Raw genomic sequence first — 18840 nt, forward strand, 5'->3', positions numbered from 1 at the left:
TATACAATGAGGCAACTTAAAAGGAACTTCAATCTTTTCTTCTAAATGAAAATTGAAATGCAGAATGCTCTGTAGCGTAACAATAAAAAGCATAAATCACAATCTCACTGTTGTGGAAGATACAGACAGAAAGTAAGATGCCAATTTCAGGCAAGTTGCCTTATTTTTAGACAACAACTATGTCCCAGCTGAAATATACATTGTGTGCCAACTTGGGAAAGCATTTGAGAAGAAAAACCCCGTGCACATCTCTGCAGCCTGCGCACAAGAGCCTTTCCTGCAGCTTATGGGAACCAAACATGCAGCGACCACCAGCAGACCCTGGGTCAGCCTTGTTTCAATGTCCGGCAGGATGTCAACTAAGTCCAAGGTTGCCTAAGACTCCTGTGGACACAGGGAGAACACCTTTGGTTATAGTCTACTACAAACTAGTAGACATGGGGCGGGGGGGGGCACATCTTTCCTTCACAGTACATACTTTGTAGTGCACCAGCACTTGCTCTCTACCCACCCAAGGGAACCCTAGTGACAGATATTTTATACAAAGATATTCACAGGGTGAATTACCTCAGGAAACAAAGCAAATGATTTCATACTAGGAGGAAGAACTACAGAGCTAAGCATCAGCTCTATACATGTGCAGCATTTTAGCCTAATAATAGAGGTAAAAAAGCTGTAAAAACTGTTTTATTGCACATCTGCTTGCAGATAATTTTAGGTCTCTGTTAAAGAAAGTGTAAGTTCTCAAACTACCGTGTCACAGGCAAGGCAGATACATAGCTAAGCTTTGATTATAGTGTCATTAATAGCCCACCCCTTGTGATGTTTGGAGCTGCTATGGGTTTTTTCCCACACACACACACACACGAGGAACAGAAATGTTCTTCTACAACTTCCATGAGAAAGCAAACTAAACTTTAAAAATCTGCTCATATAAGTAAACCTGTTATTCCAGGGAATAGTTCTAACTTTTTGCATCCTACTTAATTATGAACGCATTACTAGCCACTACAGAACTGAGCTCTATGCAGAGACTTTTGACCTTCCTACAAAAAATATATAAAAGGAAACAGCACTAGACCAGGGTGGACATAATTTGGGAAAGTGAACTATGGAGTGTGCTTTTTATTGCTCCAAGCTCTTTAAAAAAAAGAAGTTTGAAAGGGGGGAAATCTGTACACATCATATAGTTTTCATATTTAATTCCATGGAAGTGGTATACCACCACATAGGGTAACTGGATTTCATAACAGTAATAAATAAAAATTGAGTGATTCAACATGGTCAAAAGGCACAACTTTTGCAGTAAATCAGGTCAGAAAACTGCAGCTAAGGTGGAGAAATTTGTAGATCAAAGAAACTAAGACTCTTAAAGGCTTCTTTTTTCAACTATCCTGTTGCTCTTAAAGGTCCAGGAGTCATATTTGTATTCCATTTTACATGCTTTGCTCATCTGAACACATCTTCATTGGCTGAAGTGTACATAAAAATAAAATCCAGCAAGGGGAAAAACATGCAGAAGAGCTGATCTCCAGAATTATTAACTAATAAGAATTGAAGGATTAGTTGCAATCAACTTTTCACAAGTAGGAGATTTCAGATTATTCAATCAATATTTTAATAACCCAATGAAGCATCACAAAAAGGAGCTATATCCCTCTGTACATGATTTTATTATTTACATAATACAATATAGCATAGATGCCGGGTAGCATGATTATGTGCAATACATAAATATGAACTATCTGTACACATTTGTATATCTAATAACTCAACTGAGGACAAAGTTTAAAGCAAAACCTGATGCTTTCAATGAAGAAAAACTAAGACTGAACACTGCAATAGAAGTCAGAAGTAGTGCCCTGTGTATACACAACTATTTACAGATGAGGACAGGCATTACCACTACACTACTCTAAACTGTACTTGTTTATATAAAAAAACACAAGTTTCATACATCACAAAAACCTTCCATTATAACACAGAAGTGATATTACCAGACAAGCATCAGTGAAGTATACTGCCTTTTCTAGAGTTGTTATTGTACAATGCTGTAGATAATGCAGCCCATGCAATACACCCAAGAACACTATAGTCCTACACCCAAGTACTATTAAAATAATAAAGCAGCCCTCAGAGTGGTTCCAGGTACCACTTAAAGTCTACAGCAGCCATATTGGGTATGATTTTTCCATGCAAAATGGTGCAATCTCACTACATTTGAAAACTATAAAAATTAAAAGCTAACGTTCTTTTGAACCCAGAACACATTCAACTTAAGATGTATATGACAAATTAAATGCTTGAATACATTTGCAAACTAGGTTCATCAGATGCATGTTACTTGACAGAGCTGCTGTGGTTATGTTTATTTTTTAAATGTAGCATTTTGTTTGTAAACTGTAAAACAGTCTTGTGGTTTTGTGCTACACAAACTTATCAGCTACATAAAGAGTAAGAAGCAGACAAATCTTCTGTTGCAGGCTAGTTCAAAAAGTTCTGAAAATGAAGTTTCCTTTGGGAACCAGTTTTAATAGTTGAGCAATTTTCATCAGTTCCAAGGATTGCACTGTTCAGACTCAAATTTCTTGGTTTCATTCAGTAGGTAACCTTAAACTGCAGCTTATGGCACCTGAACACCCGTTCTCTTTAGAAAGTGGCTCCTCTGCAGCTCAGTTTCAAAACAATGAATTGTGGAAATTAAAGAGGACAAAGTTTAACTATGGTAAAAGTAGACTCATTTTTCCTGGTGTATAATTTAATCAAGCAGGCACGTAGCACTATCCAAGGATGATATACCTCAATTACATTCCCAAAAGGCAAATCTGCTGCAAACATGCAGATTTTATGCATCTGTTTGGCACATGTGAACTAGACAACTCTGTCTTTTGTGCATGTCTGTTTTCCAGTGCAGGTCTTACTCTTTCAATTCATTTTGGGGAGGGCATGTACACATTTTAAAGGGCTGTATCTATCCAATTCTGCCTGTAACACCCACAACATCCTAAAATATCAATCAATAAGATAGACTAAAGTAAAACTCTGGAGAACATCAAAGGAAAATGGCCATGCACTTGCTCTTTAATGTTTTCCTAGGATATTTTAAAATAAAAACAAAGAAAGTCAGTCTTTTCACAGAGTAGGTTAGTTTATATTCTCTGGATTTTTTCGGCCACAACAACTGGATTCTCTTTTCTGATTTTTGCTGCAGCTTCTGCTTTGTAATCATATGGGCAGTTGTGCTTGTCAGAGTAACGGTGAAGTCCACAAAACAGATTTCCACATCGGCAATCAAACCCTGTAAAAGCACAAAAACAGCATAAAGTCCTGTTCGGTGAAGACCTAGGTTTCATCATGTGGAATAAAAAACTGAACTCCCGTACATACATACATCTGTGCCATTTCAAAGTGTCACAAAGTTTCAAAGTATGCAAGTCGTCAGCAGTAACTATATTTAAGACTGGATAAGTGTGGATAACGCAGTGTCTAATAGCATACCTGTAAGGCCAACCTTCTTTCTGCACATAAAACATCTGTTCTTCTTTGGTTTAGGCATTTCAGGTGTTTTCTCTTCATTCTGAGATGTACTAGGCTGACTAACTGTAGGACTGGGTTGAGTAACAACTGAAAAGAACAAAATGGGCCAAAGTTGATTAGACATGGTATACTGTAATTCTAAACTGTTTTCATCTCCACATTTTAAATTCTCTTCTTTACACACCTCAGTGTTGGTAGTTTATTTATAGAAGGAGATGCTGAATTAATTTTTGGAAGCACCTACTCCTTCATCCTCCCTGTCTCCTTTTTGTAGTAAAGAAATCATTAGAATGGTTCTCTTATTATGTTAACCTGAAAACACAAAGTTCTCCCCCCCTTCTGCCTATAGCAACCTATGACCCATGAAAAGCTTCCCTTGGGGGGGGGAGGTTCCCCACCTTTTGTGGGGCAGTGGCTTCTAAGTTGCCACAGTCCTCATCTTTTCCAGAAGTCCTCTGTACCCTTCCATATTATTCAGGATGCCTCCCCTTCAGAGACTTTTTCAGGGTGGTGGGGGGATAGTAAAGCTTCATTCCATTAAGTTAAATTTCTCAAGTTAGTTTAGGATTCAAGCAATTCAATCTTGATAGAAGCACCAAGTAGAGCCCATAACCTTCTGGGCTGGTTCCCAAGTAATGGATTGGAGAAGACTTGTGTGCTGGAGATTGCCAAGAGTAAAGATGCAGGTTTCGGAATGGGTTTTTTATGGTCTCATTCAAACTTTCAGCAAACTACTACTCTTGCCACCACAAAAAACAAAACAAAAAAACAACCATACATTGGCTGAAAGGATGTACCTTGGAGGTTCCTCTTTCCTATTCTCTCCCCTATAATCACCATCACCTTCACACAGAATCTGCATCAGCCCATAGCTGCTCCAGAGAACTAGGAAGGTATTTCTGGGTGCTCAACACCTTAGTGTGGTATGTTTCCATCTTTCTGTGCACACAGTATTCAGTGTTGCTGCACTGTCATCATAAATGAAGAGCTAACACTATCATACTATTACTACTTTTTCTTTTTTACCTAATCCATGCAGTTAAAAACACCCTTTCATTTAATGCATTATCTGTCTACTTACACTACAGATTTAATAAGCTTACTAAAAGACACGTCTGTGGAAGATGGGTGGAACAACACACATCATACATAGGCCATAGCATATTCTATCGTTTTATATACTCCCACCTAGTTTCAGAACATTAATATGTAGGCTACTTGATTCAAAGAAATATAGAAATAATTGTGCCATTTAAATATCTTTCAGCTTGCCGTCTACCTTCACATTTATCAGGAATATACATAAAAAGGTCCCCCTGATGTATAAAGCTGTTCATCATTAAGGTTGTACCTGCTGGGCTGGCCTTTTCACTTGCTTCTAAATGAATCCCATGTCCAAATTCACCTTATTTAGAATTACATTTTATGATACTATACACCAGCAAGAAATACTGGCAAAAGAATTGAACCATCCTAATATCAAAGCGTTCAAACAAAATCATATAGCAAAAATACATTACTAAAAACAACTTTTAAAAGCCTATTATAAGAAGAGTTCATCCAAACAATTAATGTAAATATATACCCAGTGATTATGACTTCAGCACCAGAACATTCAATAGTGGGAATATTGAATGCAAATTAATACAAAAACACTCATGCAAAAAGCTCTATGGATTCCAACCTTGTGAACTTATTCAAATTTAGGAAATATTTCATAAACACTTTACAAGTACCAGAAGTTACTTCAAAATGTCAAGTCTTTAAAAAAGGCCTGAATAACAATGCATGGAGGTATATTATATTGAGAAATAATCATTTCAGTGAAGTTGGTATACAAAACAGATATAAAATAGGGATATAAAAAACAAAGATACTTAAAAAAACCCAACCTTGTTTGCAAGATTGTAGGATTTCTCCAGTGATCTAAAGTAACTATTGAAAGTTGAAAAGACTGGTGAACTGCAGCACGTTAAAGAATTCATTCAAAATGCTTAAGAAAAAAAAACGCCAACCATTTTGTATGGTTTTCTTTAAATAAAAAAAGAATAGCACATTCTCACTACTCATTTTCGCTGAAGGGATTAGCAACATTAATCTACTTATAATAACTGTTGGATGAACTCTTACAAGCAGTGAACAAATTGATCTAAGGATGATAAATCTTTTACTTTGCAATTTTGCCTTTTAATGCTAAAGAACCAAATACTAAAGAGAATATGGCATAGTTTTTCTCATTGGTTACCAAACGTCTCCACCTGCCAGGTCCCACTCAACTAGCTGCACTTAAGCGACTTTAAAAAAGGCATACCTGGCTCTGTTGTTTCTGTTTTCGGAGTTACTTTCTCCTCTCTTGAAATGCTCATTTCTGTCATTTGCTGTGTTACAGGCAAGGCGGCAACAGGCACATTTCTGCTTGCATTCAGTGAAATGAGAGCAATCTGTTAGTGCTATTAGGAAGACTAACACCTTATAAAGCTAAAACTTAAAAACCCTGGGCTCTTCTTTGACAACTATGACTGAACTCACTGGTGATAAAGTTTGATGTATAGACTGTAATATCTAAGTGTCCTTGTAATCTAACCTTACAGCAAACTAAGGCATTTACATCAATTCCCTCATTGTAAAGCTCAGAGCCTTTTTGATTGCAGAAATAATAAACTCTGCAGTTATTTCCCCTACAAACTAGCTGTAGCAGAAACTGTTATAAAAGTAACAGGCTTAGAGTGTCCCTTACATACTCTCCCAGAATTATTTCATTTCACTATCAGGCTCTACACAGCTCTTACCTTGATTTGTCAGATGTGCTGCCAGCAGCACCTTCACAGTTGTTTAAACTAGTATCTGCTCTCTGTACAGATGCAGAGTCTGAGGTAGGACTGTTGGAACCACTTGATGTTCCTGTATGAAGGGGGGAAATATAAGCATATAGATTAGAAATATAAACTTTGTAATATGCAGATACTACAGCTGTTAAATACTTGGAAGTCTTTTTAATGAGTTAATTTGGCTTATACACAAAAATGCCTCAAAGTTACTAGAACAGTACAAATGTTTATATCTGAAATGTGACAGTATTCACAGCTAGCATTTCAGTTATATTATGTTCCTCCAGCACATACCCATTGGACTGATTCGGCCACTGTTTTGCTGTCTTTGAAGATGTTCTTTATAGCAGACAGAACACATTCCGTTAGTTCTAGGATTCCCATAAAATCCACATCCTGTGCTACACAGCATGGGCCCTGGGGTCTGGTTGGTCTCCTGAGCCATCTTGTGCTGTAAACAAACACACACACAAACTGCTTTAGAAGTTGCTATGAGATCATAATTCACATGAACTAGCCATTACAAAAGATAACACCACATAGCCATATTTCCACAGTGGTCATTCTCTGTGTATAAGCACAGGCAACCATAACAGGAAAAGGGACTAAAGGAATCCACTCCAAACAGAGTAAGTGAGGTATGAGGCAAAAGCCTGTTTCCACTTGAACTTTGTGAAAAGACACCACCTTCCCCCCAAATGCAGACCGGATTGTGAGCTACACCTGTGTGATTCCTTCATCTTGTAAGTCAAACTGGCAGGAATAAGCAGGAATGCCGCCTCAACTGTTGAAGCTGAAGAGAGGTAAGTAGCTTGCCTATTGATTATCTTCAGCCTAGGGCCTAAAAAGGAGAGGGAAGATTGGATTCATATTCTCCAGTCCCAAATTAACCTCACCTGGATTGCTTTACTACAGAAAAAATGTTGCCTCATAGCTTAGACGCCTGAGGGTCAATGTTAAGTGCATACAGGCATCAATGCAACCTGCCCACAATGCACTGCTTTCAAGTAAGCATATGGCAGAGGTGAATCTAAATGTATGTTCCATTGATAGTCATGAAGGGGGGAAATATAAGCATATAGATTAGAAATATAAACTTCGTAATATGCAGATACTACAGCTGTTAAATACTTGGAAGTCTTTTTAATGAGTTAATTTGAAGGATCATCTCAAAGGTCATCCAGTCCAATCCACTGCAATTATGCTCCTTTGATTTAGACTTAAGGGTCCTAATCCAGCAATCTTTACTGGAGTGTGGAAACATTCTAGCTGTCTTTAACTGACTCCTACAACTGCAGAGCATTGGACTAGATCAGGCATGGCCAGACTTGGCCCTCCAGCTGTTTTGGGACTACAATTCCTATCATCCCTGACCACTAGTCCTGTTGGTTAAGGATGATGGGAGTTGTAGTCCCAAAACTGCTGGAGGGCCAAATCTGGCCATGCCTGGACTAGATGACTCTTCCGGTCCCTTCCGCTCTAGGATTCCTGCATTTTGCTCTACTGGCTCCACTTGTGGAGTGGGATGCAACAAGAACAACGCTAGAAGCAAAATGTAGGAACTATCAAAATAGTTTGTGGTTCTGTTTTCCTTTATTCCTGTGAAGAAGGCAGACCAGCATATGCTAATCATAAAACCCTGGACTGTGTTTTGTCACTGAAAGGGGCACAAATGTGTCCTGAACCTTTCATAGTGATTTCAAATCTTCAAGTCTATTCAATAAAGCAGAACAGTCTTATGCTTCTCCATTCATGCCTGTTCTGGTTATTGCCTATCAATAGATCTCACAGCATGGGAAGTACTTTTAGGCTCAAGAGACACACCGCTTTGTATATTAAAAACAAATTATGGAGATAAGGATGGAGCACTATTCTTGGTAGACTAGCTCAACAGGACCTGAGAACTTGGGCCCGTAACCAAACCAACCCCATGCTAACTGAGAACACCATGTGTTTAAATTATTTTATAGAAAATCATCTACTATTTTAATAAGACAAAAGCTATTAAGCTGAAGAGTTTCACTTGAAGCAGGCTTTTTGGAAGATGTCCTGCTTAATATATTCATTAAAACAAGCCACTCATTTTACAGCAACTCAGCAAAATACCGTGACTATCAAAACAAACTTGAACAAAATTTCCTGCTTGAACACGGGTCATGTTTTAGCAACATAAACACTTCAACTTCATTACCATATAAGCTATGCAAGACTGATATAAAAATATAGGATCCATAACCTCTGTTCCCACAGCACTACATTAATTGGATTGTAATGTGTAACAATGGTCTACTAGAAAGAAAAGCATTCGAAGACCTCAACAATGGAAAGGCAGCATATAAAACTGTGAAATGAATAAAAATGAAAAATCTTCACAGAGCATATTTGCATGTATACATTTTAAACAGTATGAAACTTCCAAAGCTTGAATTTGCATATCCTGAATAATCATGTTTTTTCTACACAAGCATCTTTAAGAAAATCAACTGAGAATGGCTTCAGAGTTTATTCTTGTTCTAAAAAGCCTGAAGACAAGAGTCCTGTACCATACATACGAGTGGGTCACTTTTCCACAATTGTTATAATATAGCATTTTAGAAGATATGCTCAAGGGGGACAGAAAAAGAGGGCCTGTTTCACAAAACAGTAGATAATATTTGCTGAATAAATATCACAAGGCAGACTTCAGGCACACCTTCACCATAAAGTCCACCCTAACTCATTAAAATCAGCTTGTAATTTATAAAGAAACATTTGTTTGGGAGAATATGTGGTCACAAATTTGACCTGTTTTTCCAAAACAAATGTAAAATCGACACCGTAAGCTACGTAAAACTTATCTGTAAAAACAAAGCTGTGCCATTTTCATTTTTCTAGTTTCATGTAAATTTTGCAGGCATCCAATTAAAAAGCCCTAGAATGACATCATCAGTATCAAAGAAGTTTGCACCTGCAAATGACTAGCATGGAAAGCCAAACAAATCTTTACAGAAAAACAATGTTTGTTATTGGGTATGAATTTCATAATTTTAAGCTAGCCACCATTGTTTAGACCTTTAGCTTTTTTACTGGAATATTGGGTTCGAATACTATCACATGCACGTCGTCGTCTGCTTGCTTTCATATTTCTCAGAAGCCCAAGTCACATGGGGAGTGCATTAGCTTCCGCTTGTCACAAGGCTGCAATGTGACAGGCTGAGCTAGAGGCTCAGGCAAAAGCTCGTCAACAGGGGCCTCTGAAATCAGCTTCTATTTATATCTCCAAAGGCTGCCCAGCTCCTGTGCAGCCCACAGAACTGAAGCAGCAAAAATGTACCAACAGGAAACTATCAAAGCAGCTTAACAAAGGACACTCAATTAAGAGAAACATGTCAGGCTGATGACTATATCGAGAATTTATCAGTGATTTTAGCCCTGAGCAAGGGTAGTAAGAACCGTTAAATGGCTCAGATGACTGCAATTCTGTCACTCCAGAGCACACACTACAAACTGTATGCACCAGATGGTGCCTCCTAAAATATGCTTATTTGGGTTACCGCCGCGCTTGCTCGACTGCATGGCCTGCCTGCCTTCAGAGAACTGCCCCGTCCATACTGGCTCCACTGCTGGTCCAAACGCACCGCTGCAGACACGCTGTGTGGCATCCATGCGCATGACATGGGGCACATGCCCCATCTCCAGTCAAGGCCCCAAGGCTTCGCGACACCAATGGCTTTAGTTTAAGCAAAGCTGACAAACCACGACTAGGCTTATCAATGTTTCCTTCTTTTAAGTGCAATGTAATTAGGAAGGGGGGGGGGAGAGCTCCTCTGCGGAAACTGAGTGGTCGAGGCACACAATGAAGCAGCGGAGGGAAACTAGGCCTGGAGGCCTGAAAGGGGCGCGGGGGGGGGACGGGACAAACAAAGGGAAGGGAGCCGCTGGAGGAGGAGGAGGGAGGAGGAGGCGCCGAGGGAGGCGGGGGGGGGGGCGAGGCGGCGGAGAGAGGCCTGCCGGAGAATCCCTGAGTCACGGCCAGGCCCAGCCGCTCGCGGCCTCCGCGCCAGGCGGCCCACGGGGCCCGGGAAGCCGCCTCTGTCCGGGGGGGGGGGCGCGGGAGAGGAGCCGCCTGGGTCCCCGCGTGTCGTCCCCCCGGCAGCTCTTTGTCCGCCTCCCTCCCCCTCCCTGGGAGGGTCTTCTGCCAGCCCCCCCCCTCTCGCCTGGCTTTTGGGGCGAGGGTCGCGCAGGAGGCCCCTTTCCGGGGAAAGCTCTTTCTCCCCCCCCCCCCGAAGCCCGGCTGCCCCTTCGCGGCCCTTTGTCCGCCGCCGCCGCCGCCGCCTCCTTGGCGCGGGGGAGACGCGGAGACACAGACCCCCCCCAGCCGGGGAGGGGGCGCAGAAAGGGCGCCGCTGGGTCCGCAGCCCCCCCCCCCCGAGAAGGAAGGAAGGGGCGACTCACCCGCCTCGAGGCTCCCGGCCAGACTCCGACCCAGAGGACAAAGGAGCGGAAACCAGGAGGAGGAGGAGGAGGAGCAGGAGCAGGAGGAGGGAGGCCGAAGAGGCCGCCGCCGCCGCCGCTATCCCGGGCTCGGGCGGGAAGACAGCCCCGCCGCCGCCGCCGCTTCCTCCCTTTGTTCCTGAAGCAGCAGCAGCAGCGGGAGGAGGAGGAGGCGGAGGCGGAGAAGGAGGAGCCGGGCGGGGGGGCGGGGGGAGCAGCTGCTTCCCGGCCGCGCGCGGAGGGCCAAGGGCGCCGCTCCCGCTCCCGCTGCCGGTGGTGCCTCTGCCTCTGCCCCGCCGCCGCCGCCGCCGCCACCAGCCTCGGGGCCGGAGGAGCCGAGAGAGCGCCTCGCGCGCACAAACCGCCGCCGAGAGAGCCGGGCAGGCAGGGAGGGAGGAGGGCGCGCGCGCGTCGGCAGCCCAGGCGCTTCGAGGGAGGCGGGCGGGCGGGCGGGGGCGCGCGCGGCAGTGACGGGCTCGATGACGAGGCGCGACACGTCACCAGGCCCCGCCCCGCCCGCCCCACACCGCCCCTCCCCCTCCCCAGGCCGGGATCTCGAGGCGCCGCCGCCGCCCCGAGAGGGATTCCCCCTTCTGCTCCGGCTGGCGCAGCCACGTCTCCGCAAAGGAAGGGAGGGAAGGCAGCGAAAACAGCCGCGAATTCCCGCGAAATCTCCCTCCCCCTTCGCGAGGAGAAGCAGAAAACCCCGAAGCAGCACGGGGCGCAGCAGGACCTGGAGGCGCCTCCGAGAAGACCCTGCGGAGCGTGGAGTGGCCCCAGGGATTCCTGCACATTCACCGAGGCGCACTTGCTTATTTGTGGGCAAACGGCGTGGTGCCCGGTGTCACTCTCCACACATTTACATGCCAGCCTAATCCCTGGAGAAAAAACAAGACTGCCAGGATACCCATAATAAGGAGATCAGCTTCCTTCAAATATTTTAAAAGATAGATACAGTACATATTAAAGGGCATGCATGGCGCTTGGAGACTTTTCCTTGAGCACGGCTAGTCTTGCTCATTTAGTGGGATCAGAAATTTCATTTTGGATTTAATACATGCTTGTAAATTATCCAAGGACCTCTTATTGTTCCAGTTCTTGTGATTGGTCAGAAATGCAGTTTTAGTGGTGTCTTATTTCCTGAGGTGGTCTGGCTGTGGCCACGGGAATCATAATTGTGCCATAGCAGTGCTCAGCCTAGGACCTCCTCAGCAGGCCAAATGTCTTTTGAAAGTGTTGTTTGAAAAAGGCTTCATCCCAGTGACGCTCTAATGTTGCTGTTGACAGCTGAGCATTTCTTGATCTTGCCTAATATTTGCTTCGATAACCAGTTCCAAATTACTGTATTTCTTTCACCATAAATAAAAGTCCCTATATTACTACCTCAACACATTGTAATTATAAATATTTTCTCTTCACTGTACACTCCTGTTAAGTGGCCTGCTGTTATTCATTAGACAAATAAAATGTGAATGTTTAAATAGACAGTAATATAAAATGAATGAAAAACAAAATGGATCTCTACACAGTTGAGGCTTTGAGCCATTTGTTCCCCCTTTTGTGCTTGCTGAACAGCTGTGACCTTTACCCTACATAAAGTTCACACAGCACATCAAGTTGCACATATTCTTGTTTTGCTGGGATCCTTTTTTCAGTAGCAATGAGTTTAATCAGTGTTAATATCTGCACGCTAGAGGGTTTTTTTGGTCCTTTTAGTGCCTCAGACTACGAGTATAGGCGTGTGGGCCTTGAACTTTCTGCTGTGAATGAGTAAGCTTGTGCTGCTAAGATGTAAACAGGGATAAAGCAGTTGCCTCTTTCACTCAGCTGCACTGAAGGGGCTCTCTTACACTACAGGAGGGTTACGAGAGAAGCTGCTTCCCCGAGGTCAGCAGTGGTGACTGGGCAAAAACAGAACCGTACTTCTCAGTGAAATGTTTCGACTGAATAGGTGCAGCAGAACCTTTTAGAGTTCTGGAGGCTTAGATCCTAAGGTAGGTCTGCATAAAGGGAAGTTTTTCTGTTTACACAGGGGCAAGGTGTTTCTGATTTCCTTGCCTGCTGCTTCTGCAAACTGGTTTTCAGAGGGTTGGCGGATTTTCCAGAACAGCATTTTGGAAGGTGCAAAGGAGGACAGCAGACCTTGGGACAAAACTCCCATCTGCACAAGCAGATAAGCCCAAGCCCAGTCCAGGACATTTTTCTGCCAGAGGTGGAACAGTCAATGTCCCTGTAATGTTCTCTTTTAATGAGGATTTGTTAAAGAACTAAGTATGAACAGGTCTAATATCCTTTAGGTGCTACTTCACTCTGGCTTCTTGCCCTACCGCTTGGTTGGGCCTAACCTCAGCTAAATATGGGAGATGCCCTTAAAGTAGAGTCACATTTATCCTTACGGCCCTCTGCCAAATCAAGCTGTGCAGTACTCAGGACAGGTGTTCCCAAGCTGATCCATGGACCACCCACGGTTTGCAAGCTTCATGCAGGTGGTCTAGCAAGAGTAGTGGGTGCAGCACTGCTCCATCATTCTTAGAGCCTGGGGGTCTGCCTGGAAGGTGAGGATCAGTACAACCAGAACCCCTTTTCTGTTTTCTAAAATTATTATTACCCATCCTTCACTAGCAGGTCCCAGGTTGAGTTGCAGCAATTCAAAATTAAAAACACTTGGAACAGATTACGATTGCAGGAATACGGTTGACCCTGAAAACATACATCTCAGGTGTCAAAGGCCAGAATAAAGAAATCTGTACATTTTCTAATACAGGCTTCCTCCACCTCGGCCCTCCTGATGTTTTGAGACTACAGTTCCCATCATCCCTGACCGCTGGTCCTGCTAGCTAGGAATCATGGGAGTTGTAGGCCAAAAACATCTGGAGGGTCAAGTTTGAGGAAGCCTCTTCTAATATGTCTGTCACTGTATCTGCACTCAGCTGTGTTTTTTTATTGTGCCAGATCAGTCTTCCTCAACCTCGGCCCTCCAGATGTTTTTGGCCTACAACTCCCATGATTCCTAGCTAGCAGGACCAATGGTCAGGGGTGATGGGAACTGTAGTCTCAAAACATCTGGAGGGCCGAGGTTGAGGAAGCCTGTCCCAGATAAATTCATTAATAAGCTATTGCCATTCTTTTATTTATTTTATCCAATAAAGTTAACGGGAGGCTAGAATTAAGATGTAAAACCCAACAGACACATCAATTGCATTAAATATTCATACTGATTTTTAATGGTATTTGTATGGCTTCTATTATTTCTTCTATTGCTTTTTATTTATTGCAGTTTGACTTCTACAGTATTCAAATTGTAACACAATAAAATACAATAGAAGAAATAATGGAAGCCATACAAATAAAATTAAAACCATGCAGCATATAGCACAACCCATTACAATTGGCATAACAGGCAGAAAAACCATTCCATGGTCTGCCAAAACTCCCAGCAATTGTCAAGTGGTCCATGCCAGGGGGAGGCGGAGCTTTGGAAACCATTGCTCTAGGAAAATAGGAAGCTACTGCTTTGAAACACCCCTAAAAATATTGTGCACCTCAGAAGGTAAGTTTCAATTTTGGGCTGAAGAGACCACAAGTGGGACACCATTACAGCACCCCATGTTCCAAGCAAGCTGAGTTGCAAAAGCACCCAATGAATTCATAGCATCACTGTAAATATATCTGTCATTCTGCCGCTTTTGTAGATTTAAAGATACAAAAGCACATCAGATTTCTTTTAGCTGTGTTAAACCAGGCTTCCTCAATCTCAGCCCTCCAGATGTTTTGAGACTACAATTCCCATCATCCCTGACCACTGGTCCTGCTAGCTAGGGATCATGGGAGTTGTAGACCAAAAACATCTGGAGGGCCGAGGGTGAGGAAGACTGTGTTAAACGAAGATATGATTACCTCAGCCTCTGCCTCCCTTCCCCACAATTACTAATGGCCTCGGCCTCTTGCCAGGAGAGCTTTAAAAGAGGTTAATCTCTTTTACTCATCTCACCTGGATGGCAGAAAGAGATACATTTCTAGAAGCTATTTCCAAACATTTAGACAAACTCTTACTGGCTGGCACCATGCGAGATTTTGTAACACTCATCCACTGTCAGAAAAAGAAGATAAGCAGTTGCAAGAGCACCTGGTAAACGCAATATCTTCTTTCACACAAACACCTGCCATCACCTGCCAGGGATGCTTTACTTGAGACTCCCGCATTGGATGGGGTTGGACTAGATTGGCATTTCTCAACCGGGGGCCCCCAGGGGCCTCAGGTGAAAATTGTGTAAATGGGGGGCCATGGCACGAGACCAGAGGACCACAGAGGGAAGTGAGAAATGATCAAGCAAAACTGTTTTTCATGGCATTTCTTACTTTGTCTTTGGTAGATTCAGGTCTCAGTTGTGTGAATTATTTACTCAGCCTAACCCTGAATCACCTTAACATATTGGACAGAGATGATCTTTGGTTATTCCTCACAGCAATAGAACCGGATATAAAAAGCTTGTTTCTGGTCATCAAGCACAAGGGTCACATTGAGAGAGAAATACTTAAAGAATATTTTTTTAATGTAATTGTGTTTTATGTAAATTATAAAAATTAAAATTAAAACATGATCTGTTTACAAACAAAACATTGAAATTGCTAACTTTCTACAGGTAGGACTTGGGGTCACAGGAAGGAAACAGGTGGAAAGGGAGCCAGGGTTGGGAAAAGGCTGAGAAACGCTGCATTCGATGACCCTCAGGGTCCCTTCCAACTCTACAATTCTATGATTCAGGGATTTGTATATTTAAAGAAACAAAAGAACACCAGGTTCTTTCTAGAAGTGTTAAACATGTCTGGAATACAGGATTTGTTTTTATGTTAATTTTCAAGCCCAACACAAGCACAAGTTGGTGATGCTTTTCACTGTACTAGCAATGAGTCCTTGCACAGCCAAGAAACCTCCTGTCACAAGAACGTTTCCTTCTACCTTGCACACTTCACCTCCAGCAGCCGCTTCACCTCTTTGCTGGGCGGCTGCGGCTGCTCCACCCCGCGACATGCTCCCCGCTCTCCCGCTCCCTCTCCCATGCCCTGCCCGCCAATGGTGCTGCGGCTGGGACAACGGAAGTGGAAGAAGAGCAGGGCAGAAATACCAGAGACGGCCAGGGAGAGGGAGAGCAAGAGGGAAGGGAGGCAAAATACAGGGAACCCTCGATTTGTGTGGGGGTTGCATTCAAGGTCATTGTGCACTTGCATGAAATCACGTGAAATGGAAATGCCCTGTTTTGCTCCTGCCCCACCCTTTTAGTGATGTCCTTTTTGATGTTTGTGGGTCACTTCTGGGTTTGGCACTATGTGTTTGGCACTGTGTGCACAATTGTGCACATATCTGTCATGCCTAAAATGGTGGTTGCATGTATGGGACAAACTGCATCTCATATTAAATCGGTGTGGGACACAGCCTGTGGCAGCTGGCTGGGCTTTCTGCCTTTGGCTTGGAGGGGCTCAGAAGTTGAACATACCTGTGCTTGGAAAATCCCTTATTTTGGCTGCTGATCCCTTATTTTCGAGGCTGCTGGTCCCTTATTTTCAAATCTGTAAGTTGACAGTTATGCCACAAGTGCTACGACTACCAAGAGTTCACTTCCAATTCCAACCTCCTCTTTCATTACTCCGTAGCAGCTCCTGAGGCTAAACCTGCAATGTGGACATTTTAAAGTGGGGTTGATCAGAACAAATGTTCAGAGGTCATTTCCTTGTACCCAGGAACAGGTGAAAAAAGCCACTGTTGGCAGGACTGGCAGCAACTGCAGCAGGTATGCTCTATGCAGATATTGTCTTCGCTTCTTAACTTTGCTGCATTAAATGTGCATTCTGTAGCTGACCTCCTTTGCAATGGTTAATTTTGTTGTTGTTTTTTATATGATATTTATTGAAAAGTTTTGAATTGCAGAGAAAAAACAAAGCGAAAAAAGAAAAAACAAAGAAAAAAACAAACCACATCAAACAATACAAATTCAAAAAACAAAAATACACCACAAACAGACAAAAATAAATCCATCATTCTCAAATCCTCAACTCTCATTACCTTCTTTCTTTGACCTCCTCCTCCTCCCTTTTTTTGTATCCTGGTTAATAATTATCACAGCAAATCCTTTCCATATTTCATAGTATTCTGTCATTACATTACCTTAATCTATTTTCATCTTATCTTATAGAAAACCTTAAAAACTTAAACCTTAAATCTTATTTTTACTGACTTTTCACAACCATAATATTCTTACCTAATTCTTTAAACATTTTTGCTAGAGCCAAGTAATTTCGTTCCAACATTTTTCTAACATTCATCAATTTTATAAAACAATCCTGGTAATAAAAAGAGAAATAAAAACAATCCAATCTTCATCCAGCGTCCCTTCCTCCTGGTCCCGGGTTTTGTCAGTCCTTTTTATCCCATCGATCTAGCACAGTAACCTGGTAACCTAATATCCGAGGCCCTTAAATCTCTTCCATGTCCCTTCCGCAGCTCTTCTTCATATTCTCCTTTCACTCGTGGGAACTCCAGCTTGGTGATGTTTTTGACCCTTTTCAACAAATCAGCCCCTTTTCCATAGTCCAGACTCAACTCCATGTGGTATTTAAAAACATGTTTCAGAATCCCTCCAAAATTGAGAGCCCCCACAGCTCCAAACATCTCACGGCCCATTGCCAGACTCGGAAAGTCCAAACATCCCTGCATAGGGGGGGGGGTCTATCCAACCCCCCATTTCCAAACCAATCCAAACTTTATCTTTCCAAATCTGGCTTTTTCCAAGTTCATTTGTCAAATCCAAAAGCTCATGTTCCTGCAAGGCCGCAGCTCCCTCCATCTCTGGCGCCCAAGATTCAGCAACACCCTCTTCTCTCATCTGCTCTGTCAGGACACACTCCTGATCTAATTCCTGGGTGGGCTCCACATAGTTTCCCACTGCCTGTTCGAAAATTCTGGCCGCATTAGTCATCAAATCCATCTTCTCACTTAACTGTTCCAGTAGGGCACTTGTTTTACAGAGAGCACACAACAGAGCCTCTGAATACATTGTCCTACAAGGTCACAAGTCCATTCCCACGATTGTAATCTGAGACAGCTGCAAGCTCCCTGGAATTAGTTACAGTTTCACAGTCTCCCTCAAGGGGAGAACTTCTATTTGTTATTGCAACAAAGTATCCTTTTTGAGATATTTTGTCAATATTTGTTCCTTTAAAGTGCGAAAGGAAACAGTGGAATCACTATGTTTCTTTTCCTTTAACTATCTGTCAAAAACGTTTGTCTCTGGTCAATGAGCTTCAAACATCAGTCCTGACACCCCGCTCCAGGATCAGGACGGTGGAAAGTTACTTTACTTTAAACTCACTTCTGCAGGTTTAAACAGTCCAAAAAAGATCCCCCTTCTTCTCCTGCTACTGAAGGGGGGTTCAACAATTTTAGATGATGAAAGCCAATCCTTTAGAAGCGATTTTCTGAGCTCTAGTTTACGTTGTCTTTGCTTTATTCTGTCTACAAAGAAACGCAAGGCTGACTTCCTGTTTAGACCTTCCCGTTTCGGTACCAAATTGAAGTAAATTTTTAAGTCCAATTCCTTTCTGCTCGTAAGTCCTTATTTAAAGTCCGATTGTTCAAAGTTTAAGTACTCACGGGTGCTTATTTTAGAAGCCAAATTGTCCCAGGAAAAAGGCAGCGCTCTCTGGTAACGGCTATGTGGCTTCGCTCCACGGAAATAGCAGTTGACTCACAGCACCGCGCCACTTCCCCCTCTTCACTTCGGAGCCCGTTAGTGGGTTCCTTTGCGGGTTGGGGGGCGCTAAGGGTGCCCGCCGAGTCCCATGGTCACAGGCTTCATCCGCCTGTGATTTTTAGCAGGGTCCCCACTTCGCCGTAGCGGAAAAGACCCGTTTCACGCAGAGCTAGTCCCTCCAGTTCAGAGGGAGTCCGCCATTGCCGATGGCGCCACCCCGGAAGTCCTGCAATGGTTAATTTTGAAATCTTTAA

The 18840-nt window shown here is 43.0% G+C and overlaps 1 protein-coding gene across 3 annotated transcripts; it reads right to left on the bottom strand.

The window, feature by feature from the left end:
• Positions 1–1654: 1654 nt before the first annotated feature.
• Positions 1655–11377, bottom strand: ZFAND5 (zinc finger AN1-type containing 5). 3 transcript variants are annotated; one of them, XM_083465042.1, is made up of 6 exons: positions 10800–11377; positions 6660–6816; positions 6327–6438; positions 5849–5949; positions 3499–3624; positions 1655–3298 (listed from the first exon to the last, which is right to left on the bottom strand). In XM_083465042.1, exons 2-6 carry the CDS (start codon positions 6808–6810, stop codon positions 3150–3152), a joined length of 639 nt encoding a protein of 212 aa, XP_083321168.1. In that variant the 5' UTR covers positions 6811–6816; positions 10800–11377; the 3' UTR covers positions 1655–3149. The 3 variants fall into 3 exon arrangements, with proteins under 3 accessions (XP_083321168.1, XP_083321167.1, XP_083321169.1); XM_083465041.1 differs by having other exon boundaries at positions 6660–6839; positions 9899–11268; XM_083465043.1 differs by having other exon boundaries at positions 5849–5952; positions 10800–11199.
• Between the last annotated feature and the right edge of the window lie 7463 nt (positions 11378–18840).

This window comes from Podarcis liolepis (assembly GCF_965112155.1).
Source record: "Podarcis liolepis genome assembly, chromosome: 11".
In the NCBI taxonomy this organism is placed as follows: domain Eukaryota; kingdom Metazoa; phylum Chordata; class Lepidosauria; order Squamata; family Lacertidae; genus Podarcis; species Podarcis liolepis.